Source organism: Haliaeetus leucocephalus, unplaced genomic scaffold (assembly GCF_000737465.1).
Source record: "Haliaeetus leucocephalus isolate CR32 unplaced genomic scaffold, Haliaeetus_leucocephalus-4.0 Scaffold228, whole genome shotgun sequence".
NCBI classification, from domain to species: Eukaryota; Metazoa; Chordata; class Aves; order Accipitriformes; family Accipitridae; genus Haliaeetus; species Haliaeetus leucocephalus.
Window position 1 is genome coordinate 396,466 of NW_010972664.1, and position 20,200 is coordinate 416,665.

General features: G+C 36.2%; 1 protein-coding gene across 1 annotated transcript in view; it reads left to right on the top strand.

Annotated features, from left to right (window-relative positions):
* TMPRSS15 (transmembrane protease, serine 15) overlaps nucleotides 1-19,155 on the top strand; it is a 159,488-nt gene extending 140,333 nt beyond the window's left edge. Inside the window, 9 exon segments of the mRNA XM_010567628.1 lie at nucleotides 122-232; nucleotides 2,922-3,054; nucleotides 9,532-9,627; nucleotides 13,099-13,148; nucleotides 13,589-13,763; nucleotides 15,705-15,886; nucleotides 16,134-16,229; nucleotides 17,148-17,287; nucleotides 19,000-19,155. Coding sequence (XP_010565930.1) covers nucleotides 122-232; nucleotides 2,922-3,054; nucleotides 9,532-9,627; nucleotides 13,099-13,148; nucleotides 13,589-13,763; nucleotides 15,705-15,886; nucleotides 16,134-16,229; nucleotides 17,148-17,287; nucleotides 19,000-19,155 — 1,139 coding nt within the window.
* The last annotated feature ends 1,045 nt before the right edge of the window (nucleotides 19,156-20,200 follow it).

A 20,200-nucleotide genomic window follows, 5' to 3' on the forward strand; every position in this document is an offset into this window, starting at 1 on the left:
GAGAGGAGAGGTTCTGCATACAGTCCACTCAGTTATTATTTCAGGTGAACTATATGATCTCTAGTGAACATCAATATTCCTCGTAATTACAGATTAATTTTGCTTTCATGTTTTCCTTCAGGAGCTTGTGCAATTGATGAACATCAGTGTGGTAGCGGGGATTGTATACCATTGCATAATCTTTGTGACAACGTACCTCAGTGTGAAGATGGCTCTGATGAAGCAAAGTGCAGTAAGGTTTCCTTCATACAAAGAGAAGGAATGCATGCATATTTGGTAGGAATCACCTAGGAAAACACCCACAAAAACTCAGCTAGCATAAACTACTGCAGCTGTATGCAGGCCAGGCCAATTTACACAGCAGTATCTTGTTGAGTTTGTCAGGGCCAAAAAAACAAAGTCACTTTTCTGAGATGGTGTATGGAAGCTGGTGAAGATCTCTGGAGAAGGTAGGAAGTTCCTCTGTGCTTAAAACTATGGCTCCTTATAATGGCCTCAAAATTAAACGAAAATTCATTACATGCTTTTCTTCTGTATTCATTTTGTATATCCAAATTCTATCACTTTGTGTGTAATTAATTTGAGTTTCACAGCAGTCAGTATAAATTCTGCAGAGTAAGGTAGAGAATGAGTCTTCTTGACGGAAATTCCCAGATAGTCTTGTGGGTGTGATGCCAAACTGCAGCACGTGACACTCTCCAGCCTGCCTGGACTCCATCTTGTGGAGGCATTGCCGTAGGGTGAAGGGATGGCACAGCTGCAAAAGCAGCATCCGTTGCTCGTAGTGGATGTGCATGTTCCTACAAGGAGACCAACAACTGCTATTGCTTAGTCCTCTGGTAAAATGGTTCTTTTTAAAATGTAGGTGTACAGTATATGGCTTCATTTCACGAAATATGGAAATAGCATTCTCTAAACAATAATTTAAATGTAAAACTGATGTTAAAATCGCATTGGGCCTAGCACAGATATTAAATTGCTGTTTCTGATAAAATGCTGTTCTGACAATCTATTATGAAGCACTGGTGGAAGAGTTAAAAGTGGGCTTTTAAGTTCAGTACAACATCATCTACCTTTGTTTTAAAGGGGACTGCTAGAGATCAGATATATCCTTGGATGTGTGCTGATAGTTCTTATTGATTTCAACATCTTTTACATGCATACATATATATTTTTTCGTATATATGGCATATATATGTATACATATATATATGTCTGAAGGCACAGATTCACTCTTCATGTTAGTGCAATTAGCTGTTCTGTTGCAAACATATTCTTCCTTCAAAATGCATAGAATAAAATTCACTCCAGCTGCTTCTTCGGCAAAGAGGACTTGAATGGGTTTTTCATTGCTAAAGAAGATCTGAACAAGATAGCCATCACCTACCTTAACATGATGTACATTTTTCCAAAGAGTTATTTTGCCATAGATTGTCTATTACTTCATAACAAATTACTTCACATCAAAGGACTGTGAGAACTGTTTCCAAAAACCCATTTAATCCAAACATTGGCTGAATCAATCTAAGCCTTAAAATAAAATAAAAATTCAGTTAGACACCCTCACATTGAGTCTTTTCAGTGTCCAAAATCTTGCTCATTTTCCTGAAACCAATTTCAATTTCTTATCAGAAGTGGCAATTTGAACTAGACAAATTGTCATTTTCAAATACTCCAACTTCTGAAACTTCCCAGGGACTGCAAAGAAAAAGCATAAAATACCTCTGCCTTTGCAGAATTCTGAAATATATGACATTTGAATTAAGCAGTTGTTGAGTGCTCAATGACTTTCTTATTCCTTACCAACAATGTATTTGGAGAAGAACATGGATCTGATGAGCAGAAAGGAAAAGGAATTATAGTTCAAGTAGAAGAGAGGAGAGGTATCAAAAGTAATTTGGAGAAATCTCGCAGTGCAAACAAATGTGAGATTTTTCAAGACTGGTCGAAAATTTCTCATGACTGACGTTTACCATTAATTAATCGCTGTGTATCACTTCTTTCATCCATGCACTCTGGGTGTCAAAGACACATTCCTAAAAATCTAATTTTTTAAAAAATTTTTTTTTACTGTAGTGCGTAAACTTTACATTTTTGTGGAAATACTTTGGTGGAAGAAGGTTTTCTGGACAACTAAGAATTAAAAAAAATATATTTTGGCAACCAGTAAATTTCAAATGCATTGTATGTTTTTTCACTACTTCATGCTGGCAGTAATTGTCATCTTCCCGACACATAGCTGTAGCTCCTGGGACGTATATGGGATTCTGCTGACCTTCTTAAACCTTATGGTCCAACTTCCTTAGTCATTATGCCAATAGCATAAGATTTTTCTCCAAATACTTAACGTGTTTCTGAATTTTTGTTCTGAATATTTTGTTTTGGGAAAACTTTTGATAGATTGGTTTTCGGGGAGCTTTTATTATTTGTGTGTGCTTTTTAACTAAAGCTGCAATGAAAACAGTGAAAATTCTCACGGCAATTTGAACTGGAAAATCCAATTTTTCCGTCAGCTTTGGTTTTAACCTTATTTCCAATCAGTGTTACTGAACATCATGTAGCTAAAGCTTCACACAGTATCTGGAAATTACATAATGGTGGCTAAGAAAAAATATTGGTTAGAGTTGATGGAAAATGTGCTGTTTATTCTCTATTTGTGAGACATTTGCAAAATACAGGGTGTGAAACTCTCCCGTGGCAGAAACATAGAAGGATATAACAATAACATTTCCTTCCTGTGGGAATGCAACATCCCGGAGATGCTGTGTTTATTACCACTGTAACATATTTAACTTTGGGGTTTTGTTCTTTGCTGGCAACAATAAATCTGCTTATTTTACATTTCTATTTGCTTGGGGCTGCGGGGGGGGGGAGGGGTGTTACCACCTATCTAAAGTGCTTCTGTCCATTTTGGTCTACAGTGAGATTGTTTAATGGTTCTCTAAGCACTGAAGGGCTGGTACAGGCCAGGATTGGGAAGACGTGGCATCTGGCTTGTGCAGATGATTGGAATAAACAGATTTCAGACAGTGTTTGCCAGCTGCTGGGGTTAGGGTGAGTGAAAAATATTCATTGTCCTTGTAACTTGTTTGCAGGTTTGTTGACTCTGTATATTGGTGTTTTCTTCATCATTTTACTGGTGTCGTTACCATCCAAAAAAAGGGCGAATGTATTTTTCTGTGGCAAGTGAAGTGCTTCTCGTGCCAACTAATTTGTAAGTGTTGCAAACCCTGTTTTGATGGCATTCATTACAGGACTGATGACCCTGAATATGGCAGATTAGGCATGTGGGTACATATTGAAGAACATTGGGAGACTGATGTGGAGGTATTAGTCTTTTATCACTTACGTAGTCATTTATGTCTTCACTTTTATGAGGATGGCTCAAGAGTAAAACCGGAACAAACAGCAGCCTTGGCTGCTCTGCTATCTATCATGCTAATGTTCATTTCAAGTAAATTCAGGATAATCACTTGGGTATTCTGCTATTGGGCTCCCAATACATGTCATACCTGTCATTAGACCTGAGCTGTTGGGAGAGGAAACTATTCCTCTTGAGGTATACTTAGAGAGTGGAGGAAGGAGGGAAGTGTATGACTGAAAAAAGTAGATTTGGCTTCAGTCATTGTTCAGCAGAATTTCCATGGAAAAGGTGAGGAGGGTTGAGAGCAGAAGTGCTGTATTTTTCAATCTATGGCAAAATTTGTGGCCTAAATTCTGGCCTTACACTGTTTGCAACTTCACTGCCATCCACTGAATAATAAATAGCTTTCCTACAGTGCTGAGGTTTTTAGGGAATGTCATTCATCCAAGTAATAATAAAATTAAATTCTAAGCTTGCAATTCATTATGTTGGTCTCTGACCAAAGTAGGATGACTGCAAATGACCTTCTGATAAATTAATTGTAGAAATCACAGAGTTAGGAGGGCTTGGAGAAATATCCAAGTGTTATTTGAAAATACTTGTAAACATTGGATGAATGTGCGCTGGTTTGGTTTTTTACTTTTTCCCTTTGGGTAGTTACTGCATTTACATAAGTATCAGATACCTGCATGCACAATTCCTGATTGTAATTTATGTATGTAATTACCTCATTTATGCATGCCTATAAGAACACACAAACTATGACTAAAGGTTCTTCTAGTCAATTACTTTGTCCTTTACAGTGGCCAGTAGCCTTCTTCCTCTGATTCTTTCTCCCCGTCCCCCACCTCCTTTTCCTCTATAACTTCTGGACACCAGTCACTTTGTGGTCTACTGGTTTAATTTACTTTTTTATATTTGAAAGGTTTCAGTGAACTTTGTTTTCCATGGTATTTTCTATTACCTTTTAAAAATTACTTATGCATTTGTCTACATAACATTCTGTGGCAATACATTCCAGTCTGTCTCTATAAACTAGTCAAATATACTTGTTAAAAAAACTCCTATTAAGTTTCCTATTTAATTCTTTTTAATTCAATTTCTCAGTTTATTACTTATTCCCATTTTCAAGAAAAAGTATTTGTTAACCTAAATTGCATCACATTCTCGTATCCTGGGTGCTACTGCTGTTACTGATCCTACAGAAAAGGATAAAATTCTCATGTATATACTTATATATAACTCCTGTAATCATCACACTATTTCTGCCTTCCACAAACCCACCTGTAGCAGCATATTTGTTAATAAGCGGCAGCACATTTGTTACTAAATGGATGTTTGTAATAACAGGTCTTGAGCAGGCTATAGCTCATGCTCCTATACTGAATAATTACCTAGAATCATGCTTTATTAGAGAAAGAGGCTAAGGTTCATCTAGGACAATTTATTTTTGCTGTTAATTGCTTATACATTTGCTAGTCTCATTTACTGTTTAATTTATGAAAGGACTGAAATGATAGGAGTCTTGTAGCATATCCTGATTATTTATGTAGCTGGGCTAGAAAGTGCAATTTTCCACACAGATTCTAATAAATCACATACATGAATCCTTTTGCCTCCATTTTTCAAATATGTGACTGTCGCATTTGTGATATGTGCCAAACAGGAAGCAAATCTGGAGGCGTGCCTATGTGTTCATCTACAAAATACAAGCTAGGTAACCATTTACAAATATTCTTAATGAGTCTGGAGTGTAAGGTGCACAAATTGGTGCTCTTGAGAAACTTGAACGAGATCCTTTGCTCAGCTTGTACTTGTAATTGTGTACATTTGGCAACACTGTTAAAATCTGAGTATTGGTACATCAATTTTCCTTGAACCAACAAAATCATACATTGAGCTTTTCACCATTCTGCTGGTTAGGTGTGAAACATGCTTATTTCTCTGGAGCCAGAGCCAGCTGCATCTTTACTGAATTGTATCCAGGAATGAGGGTACACCTGGCAATTTTGCCATGCTCAAAAGTCCAATAAGGACTGAGAGTTTAGGCCTTGCTCTCAACCCTGCAGTCTGTTTTCTTCATGAACTCACAAAATTCTTGAGAAATAAATTATTTCATTGGAATACAATGTCTTGTTTGGGATTTTCAGGTCAATTAGGTTTTCATCCTCCCCACTTATGAATGGTCAGTAGTAGCTACATGCCTAGTTGCTTGAGGTGTGTCAGAAAATCCTGTCTTTGACTGTCAGATCCAGGTTCTCTAGTGTGCCAAGAATATAACATATGGCCTGAAAGGGGTGGAAATGATCCCCCAAAATTTATGCACCCAAAATTTTTATTCTGATAGATAAATTAGGATAATAAACATGATATACAGCATGATCTTACTCTGCTGTAGAGCCAATGAGAGTCATGTGCTGGATATAAGACAGAACTTGTTTCTTGATGTGTTCAGGCTGCATTTACAGCATTGAGGACCAGAATTAGGACAGTCCTAATAACTTGGCAATAGACTTAATTTCATGTCAGTTGTCACCAAGTAATAACGTGCACTTTGATGTGGCAGCTGCAGGAGGACTTTCAATAATTTTGGGGGGGATTTGTAGGTCCACAGCTTCACTTAGGATCAGACACTGCTAGTAAGCTCAGATTAAACTCATTGCTTAAGAAGCTTCATTTCAAGTCCAGAAAGTATAGAGAGGTTATGTTTATTTATCATTTGCAAATTTTCGTATAAAAAATTGTGTGTATGCAAGCATTTAGAAAACAGCTGATCTTCATATGAATCCACATGTGAACAAAGCTTTTTTATGCCAAAGAAAGTGTTCGCTATTTGTAATTTGCTACTATTCTTCATTGTTTTTCTGTCAGAAAATCAGCAGGTGAAACAGAAACACTGCCCTGTGTCTTAAACACAAATTAAACAAACTGCAGACATCCCACAGCCTGAGAACTAAACAATGAATTACAAAATGTGTGAACATATTTTCTTCAAATAAAAACTGCTTTGGTTGTTTTCTTTTTTTAAACAAGGAAAAGAATTGTAGCTATTGGACAATTGCACTTCTATCCTTATTCTGAATATTTTTTTCAGCTAGTACCACATCATGTAAATCTTTCCCAACATTTGCTACTGCTCATTGTTACTGAGCACGTCAGACAGAGTTAGACACTGAAATCATCATGATCCATAGAGTATTTAGGTACGTGAGGACCAATAATATCTGAGGAATTCACTGCACAGATATCTCTGTACATCTGTGTGTAAAAAAAACTTGTAAGACTATTCTCTAAGTTTTCTGTAAGTTTTGCCTAGTGAGCATGTTGAATGGAATAAGGGCTATTTAACATCTAGATTAGCCTTTTAAAGGCCATTTTTGTCACAGCCTGCAAGATTTCTGAAAGATCATTTTCATTAACAGAAATTAAAGAACTATGACACTGAGTTTCTGGACCTGCAGAACAAACTATATTCTTGTTACTAAACTGAGTATCTGGAGGAAAAGTGTATGATTTATTATACTTACAGAAATGCTTAACCCTCATCATTTACCAATAAGTTAATTAAAAGAGTAGCAGATTGATTTTTGACATCACTCATAAAGCTTAGACATTTCCAGTTGTGTGTGCTTCAGTGCGCTAAGAAACCAAATGAAATTATCAAGTTTTCTCAAAAAAGGGCTTAGATTTTATTTCAAAAAGCTGGGGAAGCTTAATAAAGCCCCTGTGATTACAGAGAAGCTCAGAGAAGTTCCAAACTGTAATCCAGAAATTTCAGCATTTATTAAAAAAAAAAAGGAAACAGAAGAGTGGGAAATAGTTTGCTCAGTCTTTGCTGAAAAAGACTGAGAAAGATACTGAGGTGAGATGAGAGATCTTCACAAGTATTATGAGGTTGGTGGAAGGTGTGACTTGGAAGGTTTATAGTGTTTGCCCTATTACAGGGTGTCTCACAGTAATCTCATAAAACACATATGCATTCTGTTTTCCTGGTATAATGTGCATGGAAAATGTAAGCCAGTAATATTCATAAATGCACATACACTAAACTTTTCCTGGTAGCATGTTCATTTTTTACATTGTGTTGTGGTTTAACCCCAGCCATCAACTAAGAACCACACAGCCGCTCACTCAATTCCCCCTACACCCAGTGGGATAGGGGAGAAAATTAGGAAAAGAAGTAAAACTTGTGGGTTGAGATAAGAATGGTTTAATAGAATATAAAAAGAAGAAATTAATAATAATAATGATAACACTAATAAAATGACAACAGTCATGATAAAAGGATTGGAATATACAAGTGATGCACAGTGCAATTGCTCACCACCCACCGATCGATGCCCAGTTAGTCCCTGAGCGGCAATCCGCCCACCCCCACTCCTCCCAGTTTATATACTAGATGTGATGTCACATGGTATGGAATCCCCTGTTGGCCACTTTAGATCAGCTGCCCTGGCTGTGTCCCCTCCCAACTTCTTGTGCCCCTCCAGCTTTCTTGCTGCCTGGGCATCAGAAGCTGAAAAATCCTGGACTTTAGACTAAACATTACTTCGCAAGAACTGAAAACACCAGTGTGTTACCAACATTTTTCTCATACCTAACTCAAAAACATAGCACTATACCAGCTACTAGGAAGACAATTAACTCTGTCCCAGCTGAAACCAGGACACATTGGTAAGAGCTCCTGCTTACTAACTTTCTCAAGAAATAACTTAGTGCCTTTTTCACACGTTTGCACTTATCATAGCTCAGTGATTAGACCAGTCTCAACGAAGTTCCTCATCATAGAATTTGACTCAACCTAGCTGGGTTGGCACTTTACTACTCTCCCGGACTGTCTAAAAGGTCAGGTCAGGGTTCTGGGGTAATCTCTGAAGTACATATTAGTATATTAGTGTTTTATATTGAAAAAGTCTGTACACTAGGCTAGAGTGTACAAACACTCTACATATATCTATATATCTAGAGACAGAATTAAGTGGGCTTTGTCATTTCGAGATTAAGAAATGCTTCAGTAATGACTTTTTCAGTAGGGTGGGTCATACAGCTCTCCTAGTGGCACAGCAGGGCTATTTAACCTCTCCATTCTCCTATGCCTTGTCTTACTCTCCATACACAGCAGATTGACAAGCAGATTCTACACCTCTTACTTCCCAGGAGAATGAGATTTACTGCACTTGAAGAGAAGAGATGCTACTTCCTTGATATAGAGGTGCTCCTTGTGTATTAAACCTGCACAAATGGTTCTCTTCTTGCTCCTGAGATCTGTATGGCTAAAGGGTCAGATGGGAGTAGGCTGTCACCTCAGAAAAAATTATGTAGCCTGACCACAGCTTTCTTTTTTCTCCATGCTTCCTCAAGAGAAAGCAAATATGTTACTTGGGAGTATGTTCCAAGCTGGTCATATGCAGTATTACAGAGTATATGATGCAGAATGGGCTATAAAGTAAATCTGGATATGGGTTGTAAACATCAAAACCATTTATCTCACCAATAGTACACAGAATTTTTGGTGTTCAAAAGGCCATTTTTACAAAAAAAGTTAGTCAAGGATTACACCCTACTTCAAAGGAACTATCTTGTTGAATAGCAAACATGACACCCTTAACTTATTCCAGAGTTATTTTGATTTCAACAGATACACAAGGTGAAACTTAAATTCTAAGAAAGGTAGCATTTATTTCATTAGATTCTTTATGATATAAAATATAGTTTCATTTCTTCTCTAGACACAGAAGTATAGTACAAATATAATTACCCCCCTCCAACAAAAGCAAACCTGTGATATTCTAAGGTTCATCTATTACGGTTCCATTTTGCATACTAAGTTTTAGCTCCGTATATTTAAGAATTTGTACTGCAAACCCTTCACTGTGGCACAGAAAAGCAGAAATTGATAATTTAGTGCTACTAAAATAATTAATTTCTGTATTTCAATATTATTGTAGCATCAGAAATCTTAGAATAAGATGCAAGAGTGAAAGTAGGCGAGTTGCATTTTAATCCATGTGAGTTTCAAGCCTCGAAAATCTCCTGATAAATAGTCATTATTTCAGGAAAAAAAATGATGCAGTTTATTCCACCAGCATAATCATTTCCCAAACATTCCTCCACTGGTGGAACAGGATAAATATCTAAAAATATGCATGTGTATCTTTTCCTTCCAGGGATGCAAATATGTCATCAACTGTATCATTCACTGGAGACGGCCCATTTGCCAACATCACCAAAGCAGCTAACTACAGCCTAATATTTACAAAGAGGTGGGTAGAGTGAGGTTTCTTCCTCATACAAAGGATAACTTAAAGTATGGTGGGGATTTATACACTAATTTCTAGCTCAAGTTTATCTGAGGTATGATTCTGTATGAGTTCTGGACTATAAACATATCCAGGTTTTATTCTCTGTCTGCTGATGAATTCTGTGTAACATTGGGCAACTCACTCTTCCCCCTTCCATTCTTGTCCATCTATTGTAAATTTAAAAGGAGAGAGATGCTTGCTACATTTTTAGCTAACATTCAGTACAATCTTAAGTGACATCTTTATACATTTACTGTGAAAACAATAAATACTGCTATTTTTACAAAACAATTCTTATCTAGAAATCTCTGAATTATGGATATATAATATAGCAGAAGAATTAAAATGGACTGGCATTCACCCATGTTTATATAGTAGTTATCACACTAGGTTCTCTCTGTAATCAATGGAGAAAAATAAGCACTGCAAATTGTGATCCATCAAGGCAACTCTTGAAATATGAGGAGTCGCACTCTATAATCCATTTACTTTATTGACACAGACTTAGGACTAAGTGTGGATTGCTAAGGTAAGCAATCCACAGACAGGTATCTATATTTAGACAAATTAGTCCCACTCAAAAATGACTTCTGGATTGTGTCCACATTTAGAAGTGAATCGTTAGATGAGATGATCCTAGGAATAAATTCAATTATATTCTAATATTTCTCAGTCCAAGTAACAGCTGAAGTGATTCTGAAGGGTCCTACAAACTGGCAGATTTCTTGTAGATTAAATGAAAATGTAACGTTAGCACAGGATTATATACTCAGGAAATTCTGGAATTTACAGTACACCTCCAAAAGGAGAAAGGCTTGCCATCATAAAATAAAATAAAAAAATACATACAATTACTTCAATTACTGTCTTTCTGCTTATAAGAGGGCTTATTGTACACATTTTTCTGGAATCCTACCAAAAGTGCTGAGGCAGAAAATTACTGTCTTATTGCTAAAATGCTGAAACTATGTTGAGGATGGCAAGGGTCCATGTTCTTTCAGGTTTCCTTTATAAACATACCACATAGTAACAAAGCAGGAGAGAATTCTTAATTTTCTATGCTGTATTTTATCTATAGTAAAAAAAAAAAAAAAATACATTTTATGTTCTAATTATACTCTGTTAATCCCAAACATTTATCATTCTCACTGGTGGTGAAAGTATCTTAAACTAATGGAATATCATTGCAAACTATTTTTCTTTTTTTCTTGAGTGGATGTCTAAATCAGCATTGACACAAGAGATCTTAAAGAGCAGTAATGATTTAAAGATGTCTTCTGTTAATATCTATTAAACAATAAAAGTGATTAATGCAGGAGGAAATGGAATAAGTTCATTCATCTTAGTTGTAATTCTGTTGTAGAAATAGGTATCTTCTACCGTGTTTCATCTGGTCAGCTGATAGGAATCATTTTACAGGGTGACACCATTACAGCTATGCACACTTTTTTTGTACATATAATGAATGATAGAAAGATCACACAGATTTGATAATTAAAAAACCAAATTCATTAACTGGTAATCAAATTATAAAATGTATTTCTCACATTCTCTTTGGTCTTTATTCAAGCATAACCACCATTGAAGCAAAGGAGGGCACATATAATAGGAATTGAAAGCTGTGGTGGTACAGATAGCAAAACTGTTCTCTGATGCCCTTAGGAAATGTATTTCTTGGCAGGATAGCTTTGTAACAGGGCAAAATCCTGCCTTGAAGATATATGTGAGCAGATTCCACAGGCATAATTGCTTTTGCCAGTCCTAAGTGAAGATCATACTCACAGACGTCCCAGCTACTCCAGATTTCTGCCTAGCATGCTGCTTCATAGATTACACTCAGAGAGGCGCTTAGGATAGGTATTCAGCACATGCTATGCCTCTGTTGCCTTTTGGACTCTGCTGTGCTGACCAAGAGGCAGCTGAGGACTGGTGAATTGAAGTGCAGGCAAGGAAGTGTTTTTCATACTGGGAGCTAGCTTCAAGAAGAAGAAAAAGCAGAGGCCCATGAAGTAATTTCTACTAAAGTATCAGTAAGTACTGGTGGCGGGACAAAGACCCTCATTACATGCAACTCCTTGCTTCCGTGTAAAACAAAATAGGGACAAATCTTACATGCTGGATGTTATTTTGGCTGGTTTATGCATCTAGCTAAGAGAAAGCATAGGATTGGCTGAAGGAGCTGATATACAATACCACTGACCACCCTTTTAAAGCCTATGGAGGGAGCTTGGTCAAGAGTATTCAGTTGCTCTGAAGTTTACGCAGAAGATGGTAGTGGTTTCCTGTGGGTTTATACATTTCTGGTCGTCCTCCTTGATGTTTGTCTCACTACCAAGGGACAACTTTATGAAGTCAATACAGATTTGTATGCAAATTACAGAATTCGGTTTTCGCTTTTTATATTACAACTTTAAAATTATGCACCTGTCTTGAAGTGGAAAATGGCCTTGTGGGACTGTTCCGAGCTGGAGGCATATCTCATTCTTAGCCCCTCTGTAGTGAGGATTTAACTGGGGAGATGAGGGGGGTGGTTACAGTTCCCACCTGACCTTCTTGCACCACTGTGCCATCGTGAAAATGCTGGGTCACGTCATGCATTTCCCTCACAACAGATATCAAATTTTAGAGCAAACATAGTGAAGAATACATAATACCATACCATGTCTAAAGTATCCTTCACTTTTTCTGTTTAAAAATGATGTGGAAATGCATACTGTAAACTAGCCATTGGCACACTTTTTTTTCTCTGATATATTTCTGTGTGTATCAGATTTAAATTGCTAGCACATACCTGCCCCAAGTGTTTAGATTCATTACAAGCTATGAAGATAATCTTAAAACCTCTGGATATCAGAAATGCTTGAGTAGTTTTGTGCTCTTCAGACTCTGGCTTTGTATCTCTGCTAAATAATTTCTAACACTGTATATGCAGCTATATATTTTACAGTGCATTATAATCTTAGTTAAAAGATACAGTGCTATCAAACTAACCTCTTAAATTCTTTGGTCACACTGATCTCTAGTGGTAAGGTATTGAAAACATCTCAAAAGGTAGAAAAAATACCATATGCAGTTACAATTTTATTGAGAATCTGTCACAGACAGATGACTCATTTCCCTAAACCACAAGGGGAGTCTACTCTTATTTCTGTAACATACACCAATTAAGTGTCCATTGAAGAGGAATATGTACATTTAATATTATATATAATATAATTTTGTATCTTTATAATTAAAATATAATTAAATCATGTAGGATAATATTATATTTAACAGTTTAATACTGATAAACTAATGTACTTTAAGTATATATATACTTACATACATTTATATATATGTGTGTGTGTCTGTTATGTATGTATGTATATTTGACAGTCATTTAGTGTTACCTGGTGTGCAGATAAGTGTGATTTAATTGCACTTTCATTCTAGAGAACACTGTTTGAACAACCTGGTGGTTTATCTGCAATGTAACATTAAACGTAAGTACACATACCTTGGGAATATTTCACACAGAAATCAAATTGTTCAGTCAATAAAGCCTAATGTTTATAGTTTGAATTGAAAGGTTAGGGAATGGACTATAAAAGCCATATTTGTAATGTCATAAACACAGGAAAATTTACAGTCTTCACTTGTTTTCAGAGTGAAGTATACACTAGAGATGGGTCTGTACTGAAAACACATATATAAAAAATCCAGAAGGTCTGAGGAAATAACACATCTAAATCCAAGTTATAAAGTTTCATCTTGATTTCACCTATAAAATGCCAAAGTTTTTTCCACAGTAATAGTATTTTTGAATAGCAGTTCAGATACTACAAAGCCTGGTTTTCCAAGAATATTAGCTAGTCTAATAAAACATGCTATATTCCTCTAAAAATCCACAATTTTTTTTTTTTTTTTTTTTTTTTTTTTTTAGCTTGTGGAAAACACCTGGTAACTCAGAACAATGGAATAAGGATTGTAGGTGGAAGTGATGCCAGGAGAGAGGCTTGGCCTTGGATAGTTTCACTCCATTTTAATTACAGACCTGTTTGTGGAGCTTCCCTTGTCAGTGATGAATGGCTGGTGACAGCAGCACACTGTGTATATGGGTAATGTTCACTGCACTCACAAGCTAACACATTCTGATAGTCCCACAACATGCAAGTATCCAAATGGTGGATAGTTGTCAGTAAAGCTGGGTTGAAGTATGACCTGAACCATCAATCAATCCTGTATAGAGCAAAACACACTCTCAAAGGATCATACTGAAATCACTGGGGAGTGGCACTTTTTAGAGGGTTTCTAGATGTTTACTTTAGAATGAAATTAATATAAATTCACAAGTGCCCCTTTCTCTCCAATGACTCCGGGGCATCTTTCCAACTAGCTGAGATGGCCATATGACATTCATGCCATGCCTTTTCTTTTTTATTTTAATGATGATGAAACCATTATTTTATGTGCAGGTTCACTAAGGAGGCATCAGATTACGAATAATTTGTGACACTGATATATAAATTTAACAACTAGCTCACAGTTTAATAACTGTGTTTTGAATCACGTGTGGGCTCAGCTAAAGGCTCCATTACCTTCTGGTAAACCCTCAGTCCTTACTTTAAAGCAGAGAATCATGGAAATGAAGCAGCATTTTCTGAACAATGAAGAATTGTACTTTAAATATATGGTATTAATACTGAGCATTTGCACTTAACCCGTAATTAATGTGGGCCTCCATTAATTAGTTGAATCTCTGCCAGTGGTATAAAGGATGACATCATACCTCATAAAGGTAAACCCAGTGTTGCCTGTTCCTCCTGTATATTGTCATAGATTGATCAAGTTTTACTGTGCATCAGTGGAATGAATCTTGATTTATGTGCATTGATTAGGCAATATTGGATATCCTGTAGATGGTGTAATTTGTACCATTCAAAGAAGTGATACATATTTAAATATTTTCTAGGTTTTGCTTCCATAACATCTGTAATAAAAACAAGTGCTGTAGAAGACACCTAGAAACAGGAATGGCAAAAAAAGAAACATTAATATTCAAAATTGCAGTAGAGCTTTCTTTATAAATAGCTAAGTAGTAAGGCAGTGGATACTATGCCAATACATTAACGCTGCCTCATTTCATGACAGGAGCTATATTCCACACGACGACACTGAAATGAGAAGGATCAAGCCCTTTTATTTTTCACAGAATAAATCCACACCTGTCTTGGTACTTCCTTTCCATTTAAATCACCTTTCTTTTTTCACTTAAATCTCATTTTATCATCTTGACTTTGCTGGAATTTTCCTAAGTGAGAGCTTCCAGTTTCACACCTTAATTCTGAACATTTAACTTAAACGCTCCTAGTTTAGAACAAGATAACTTCTTGACATCAGACCAAAAGAACAGCAGAAACCAATTCAATCCAACAATCAGGCTGAAAACATATTTTTGAAACTATGAACTGGTTAATTAAAAAATAGCAAATAATTAAGTTCTCTAACTTAAATACAGCCTCAAACCAGCATGCATAGCTCAGCAAAAAATGCAGATGAAGTCATATTTTGTTTTAGCATATCTTTTTCAATTTAGATTAAAAAATTAATCTAAATCTAAAAAATGCAGTCTATGAGCTGCAGCATTTCCAGCAACATTTTAGACCTATTATTCTTTAGATAATCCATAATAATTTTCTAGCTGTGACTGATATTAATTGCCTGGTGGGCAGTCAGCAGTATTCTTCACAGTGTTTAAAAAGCCATAGTAATTTAGTTAATTTATATTTCCTCCTCTGCACTACTATCTGATTAATTCTTTATAAATAATGCATTATCAGCTTAACATAAAAAATCAAGCACATATTTCTATAGTGTGGATATTTAAGATAGTATTACTATCACAGAATTGTAAGCACATCTGCTACATTCTGTTTATTTTGACAAAATGTGCAAATGCTATGAATTACCATGAGGTTAAAGATTAGCATTTTACCTAACATATTTTTCAAAACATTCATTAATTATTCATAATTGTGAATATTCTTTGCAACTTCTAGGAGGCAATTAAAACCGTCTCAATGGAAAGCAGTTCTTGGCTTGTATGACCAATCAGATATGACACAGCCTTCAACAGTAGTTCAAAACATCGATCAAATAGTTATAAATCCTCATTACATGAAGCGTACAAAAGATAGCGATATTGCTCTCATGCACCTTCAATACAAAGTGCAATATACAGGTGAGTTGTTATTTTCCCATAAAGCAGATTTGCTCGATTATGCAAAACTCTAACTGTGCTAAGCATATGAGGGTGACAGGGTGGCTGTACATTTTTTACAGGCTAATCATTCTGTAGTCAGTCCAGTACTTCCTGGATAACTTGCCCAAAAAGTGGGTTTGAATTAATGAACATTTTCTTATGTGACTTCATAAAAACCTGAATACAGGGAAGAGGTTGAAATTGATTGCTTGTTTCTTATTCACAGATTACATACAACCTATCTGCTTACCAGAAAAAAATCAACAGTTTTTACCAGGAATTAACTGCTCCATTGCTGGCTGGGGTAGTATTATGAACAAAGGTGGGTCATCTGCTTGGAAAATTATAACAGGCATGAAGCTATAAGGGAAAGCTTGCTCCTGATTCCACAGGGGTTACTACGGTCAAATAGTTTAGAGAGGTACTCCTCCATATGAAAATTTTGGAACTATCCCCCTCCACTGTTCCTCTTCTAAAGCAAACTAATAGTTATAACATATTTATTAGAAAAAATATACATATCTAAGATCATTAAATTATGAAAAAACCTTATTGCATCCCCTTAGAAGTTATGATGACTACTTTTCTCAACATGAAATATGTACATTTTACTTCCATATATTGGGTGGGGGAGGAGGAAGATTAGTCTTCCTGACAGTGTGCAGATGATTTTCCTCAGAAGTCAAGCATACTGACTGTAGTGTGAAATGTATGTTCTGTTTGTATATCATATGCTCCAGATTTGGAGTCTCTGTGAAATAATAAACATGTCATTTCACTTCCACAGTTGCTTGTACGCATTTGCTTCTACATTTTCAGAATAAAATTACATTTAAAATTTTGGGTAGAAATTAGTATAGGAAATGTTTATAAAAATTTGAAATAATCAAAGTTACACAACGAGTAGTGAGGAAACACCAGACAATCCAAGCTCCTAAGCCCTAATTATCCCTTAGATCTCCCAAAGTGAGTTCATAGTCATTGATTTTAGTAATCTTGATTTAATTATAAACAAATTCAGTCCCATTACACAAATGAAAGACAGGATTCAGTTAATGAGCACCATTTAATCAGTGACTGTGTTACAGTGGTATAAGCCTGAATAGTACAGCAGTGAGGCAGGGATTCCTGCTGCTTGGTAGCATGCCCAGCATGCTGGAACAGGAACAAAACCATCAGTGTTCTGAGCAGGATGTACATATTTATTACAGCAGGTAAACGTACTTTGTATTTCCATCAGGTCCCACTTCATATATATTGCAAGAAGCAGAGGTCCCTCTCATTTCGAATGAAAAATGCCAACAATGGATGCCAGAATATAGTATTACTGAGAATATGATCTGTGCGGGATATGACATAGGAGGAGTAGATTCCTGTCAGGTAAATACAAGCCACTCATTTCCACTGCTAGCATACACCACAGCTGATTACTGAATAAAATGCTCCCTGATCCTCCAGTCATTAAAACCAGGACAATCACTGTCCGTGAATGTAATTTCTACTCTCAGTATTTTGCCCATTTAATACTTTATCAGGGTACAAGTTGAAAAGATAAAAATCTATTTTGGATCATCTTGACATAAATAACCATGGAGGGAGATAAATATGAGGATTGGAAATTTTCTGCTCTAAGCTTTGCGTAATTACTGGTGAGTAATTCCATGAAGGAAAGAGGGACATGCTTAGGGAAAAGCAGAGTACAGAGAAATAAATACCAAATAGATTGAAGTCTCAGAAATGCTTTATGCAGGGAAAGGGAGAGCAACGATGCTTTTCCCCAGAATCTGTAGACTGTGGAGACCTTTTTTAAGTGGATGTCACAGTATTTACGAGAGGTTCCCTTTCTGCATTATCTCATATGCTGCTTCCTGGGGATCTAGTTTTCAATCTGTTCCAGCTCTGCTTATAACACGCTGCTTCTCTTTGAGGATGTAGTCAGAGTTGGCTGTCACATAATTTTTCTTCCAGCAATATGTACTTTATGGCATGGAGACTGCCTGGTTCTCCTCAAGTCTGCTGAGGAGCACGCTCACATAATTGCTCTTGCCTTGCCCTCACAACCTATGCCTTCATCAGGTGCAGTGACTTTGGCTAGTCTAGTCTAGAAGGAGGAGTGTATGCAAGCCTAATTTCACTTGCCATTTCTTCATCCTCTGTGGCTTCCCTCTTTCCTTTTTTGCCTTCTGAACCTCATACTGAAAAAAAGACGTGTAGCACCATAGGCTGATACAGAGCGCAAGTGACCAGCATTGTGATCAGTGACCATTCAACCATAAGCAAAGACAAACAAGTGAGTCCTTATAGCGCTTCAGCCTTTAGGCTGCTGTCACAGCCTTTAAATGTTTGCGGGTGCCCTGGAGTTATGGGCAGAAGTATTTTAATAGCTGAGTCCTTGCAGAACTCTCCCATAAAGCTTCATTCACAGGGCCGTGAGAAGACAAAAATAATACTGCTTCAACCAACTCAATAAAGAAAAATAGTCATTGTTTTCTTCCTCATCAAAACAAGACACCCATGGCTGACTCATCCCTCACTCAGGTTGTGGGATGAATCAAATTTCATCTCCCACACTCTATTGCAATGCTACATTTGCTAAACTATTGAGAAGGAGGTGTGAGAAAAGGACACCTCCTCTTCTGGCAATCTTGCCGTCTTTTTCTCTAAATTTGAAATTGCAGAAACTCTGGGGTAACCGAAAATAGAACTGCATTTTGGCTGAATAGATTCAACTAAAAAATAATCCTATGCGTTTACACGGGCTTTGTGAAAGATGAAGGGCTAAACGTAAAAGTAATAAGCAAAAGAAATCATTTGAAACCCAGTCTTCTATTGAAAGACTGAACAGAGCTTAAGATCACGACCTTTAACAAAAAAACAAAAAAACAAAAAAAAAAGAAGAAAGAAAAAAGGGAAATGGATTATCTCAAGAATTTTTCCACATGGAAGAATTCACATTGATCTCACTTGCGGTACCCAAGACGTATAGGGATACAATGTCTATGATTAAGGATCAACATGAACAAAACATCATAAACAGGCTCTGTTTCAGAGTTGACACTGTTCACTTTTAACTTTTGAATTTCATATTGCAGGGAGATTCAGGTGGCCCTCTGACATCTGAAGATGGTAACAAGTGGTTTTTGGTTGGAGTAACATCATTTGGCTATGAGTGTGCACTTCCCAAACGACCAGGAGTGTATGTTCGAGTCACCATGTTTGTGGACTGGATCAAAAAAATTATCTATTAGCTTGATATTTTTTAATGATAGAAATAGAATTTAAAGATTGAAAGTAAGCCATTGTATAATGATGTAAAACAGACTGGCATTTCAATCTCACAGTTACAGAAATGAAACAAATATTTAAATTTGGGGGAGAAAATATTAATAATTGAGAACTCCATTACCAATAGAGAGCAATATTTCAAAACAGATGCTGTGGGTTTTTTAATAAATATTTTTATCATTTTACTTTTTCTTTTATATAAGACCATGGGGAAACAGTTTCTTTGAACACCAGTGCGTTAAATGCATAGTGGAGGGCTTTTCAAAGCACAGACAGTAAAAAAAAAAAAAAAAAAAAAAGTCGCAAACTACAAATGCTTTATTGAAAAATGGTCCAAATTATTAATTTCAGGCCAAACATTACCTGTTTTTATGTTTTTACACTATTTTTCAGTGTGCATTTTCATTTCAATGCATAGTCAACTCTTCTCAGTAATCTCACCACATGTCAAAATAAAGCTATATGTTATCTGTTTAAACTGGGCTCATTGGAGTTTTTCTATCTTGTCTACTACAAAAAGCTCTGGAATGAGGTTTATGGATTGTGCATAAAGGCTGATCATGCATCATGCTGCTTTTTAATGAATAAACTGAATGTAAGGCAAATTTTCTCTCTTGTGTAATTCATTTGGAATTAATAGAGTTAAATAAAGATTGAATATAGCTTTTCAGTTTTCTTTTTAGGCAGGTGTTTTGGCAATTATTCAAGCAATTATAGATATTTGCTTGTGTACACCCAAGCACAGACTCACAATACTGCAACTACCTCTCCTAAAAAGTAATGCTTTTTAAAAAGCTCTGACAATAATGCATATCAGCTATTCCTGGTGAATAAAAAGTAATAGGGTTGCCTTGATATATTACATGCTTTTTCTGTACTGGTGACTTCTAATACTGATTCCGTGCTTTGTATAAAAACCTATCACAATAGCCCATTCAGCATTCTAAAGAGGAAAGAATATGAAGAAAAAAAGCGGGGGGGGGGGGGGGGATCTTCTTGAGCTCTTTT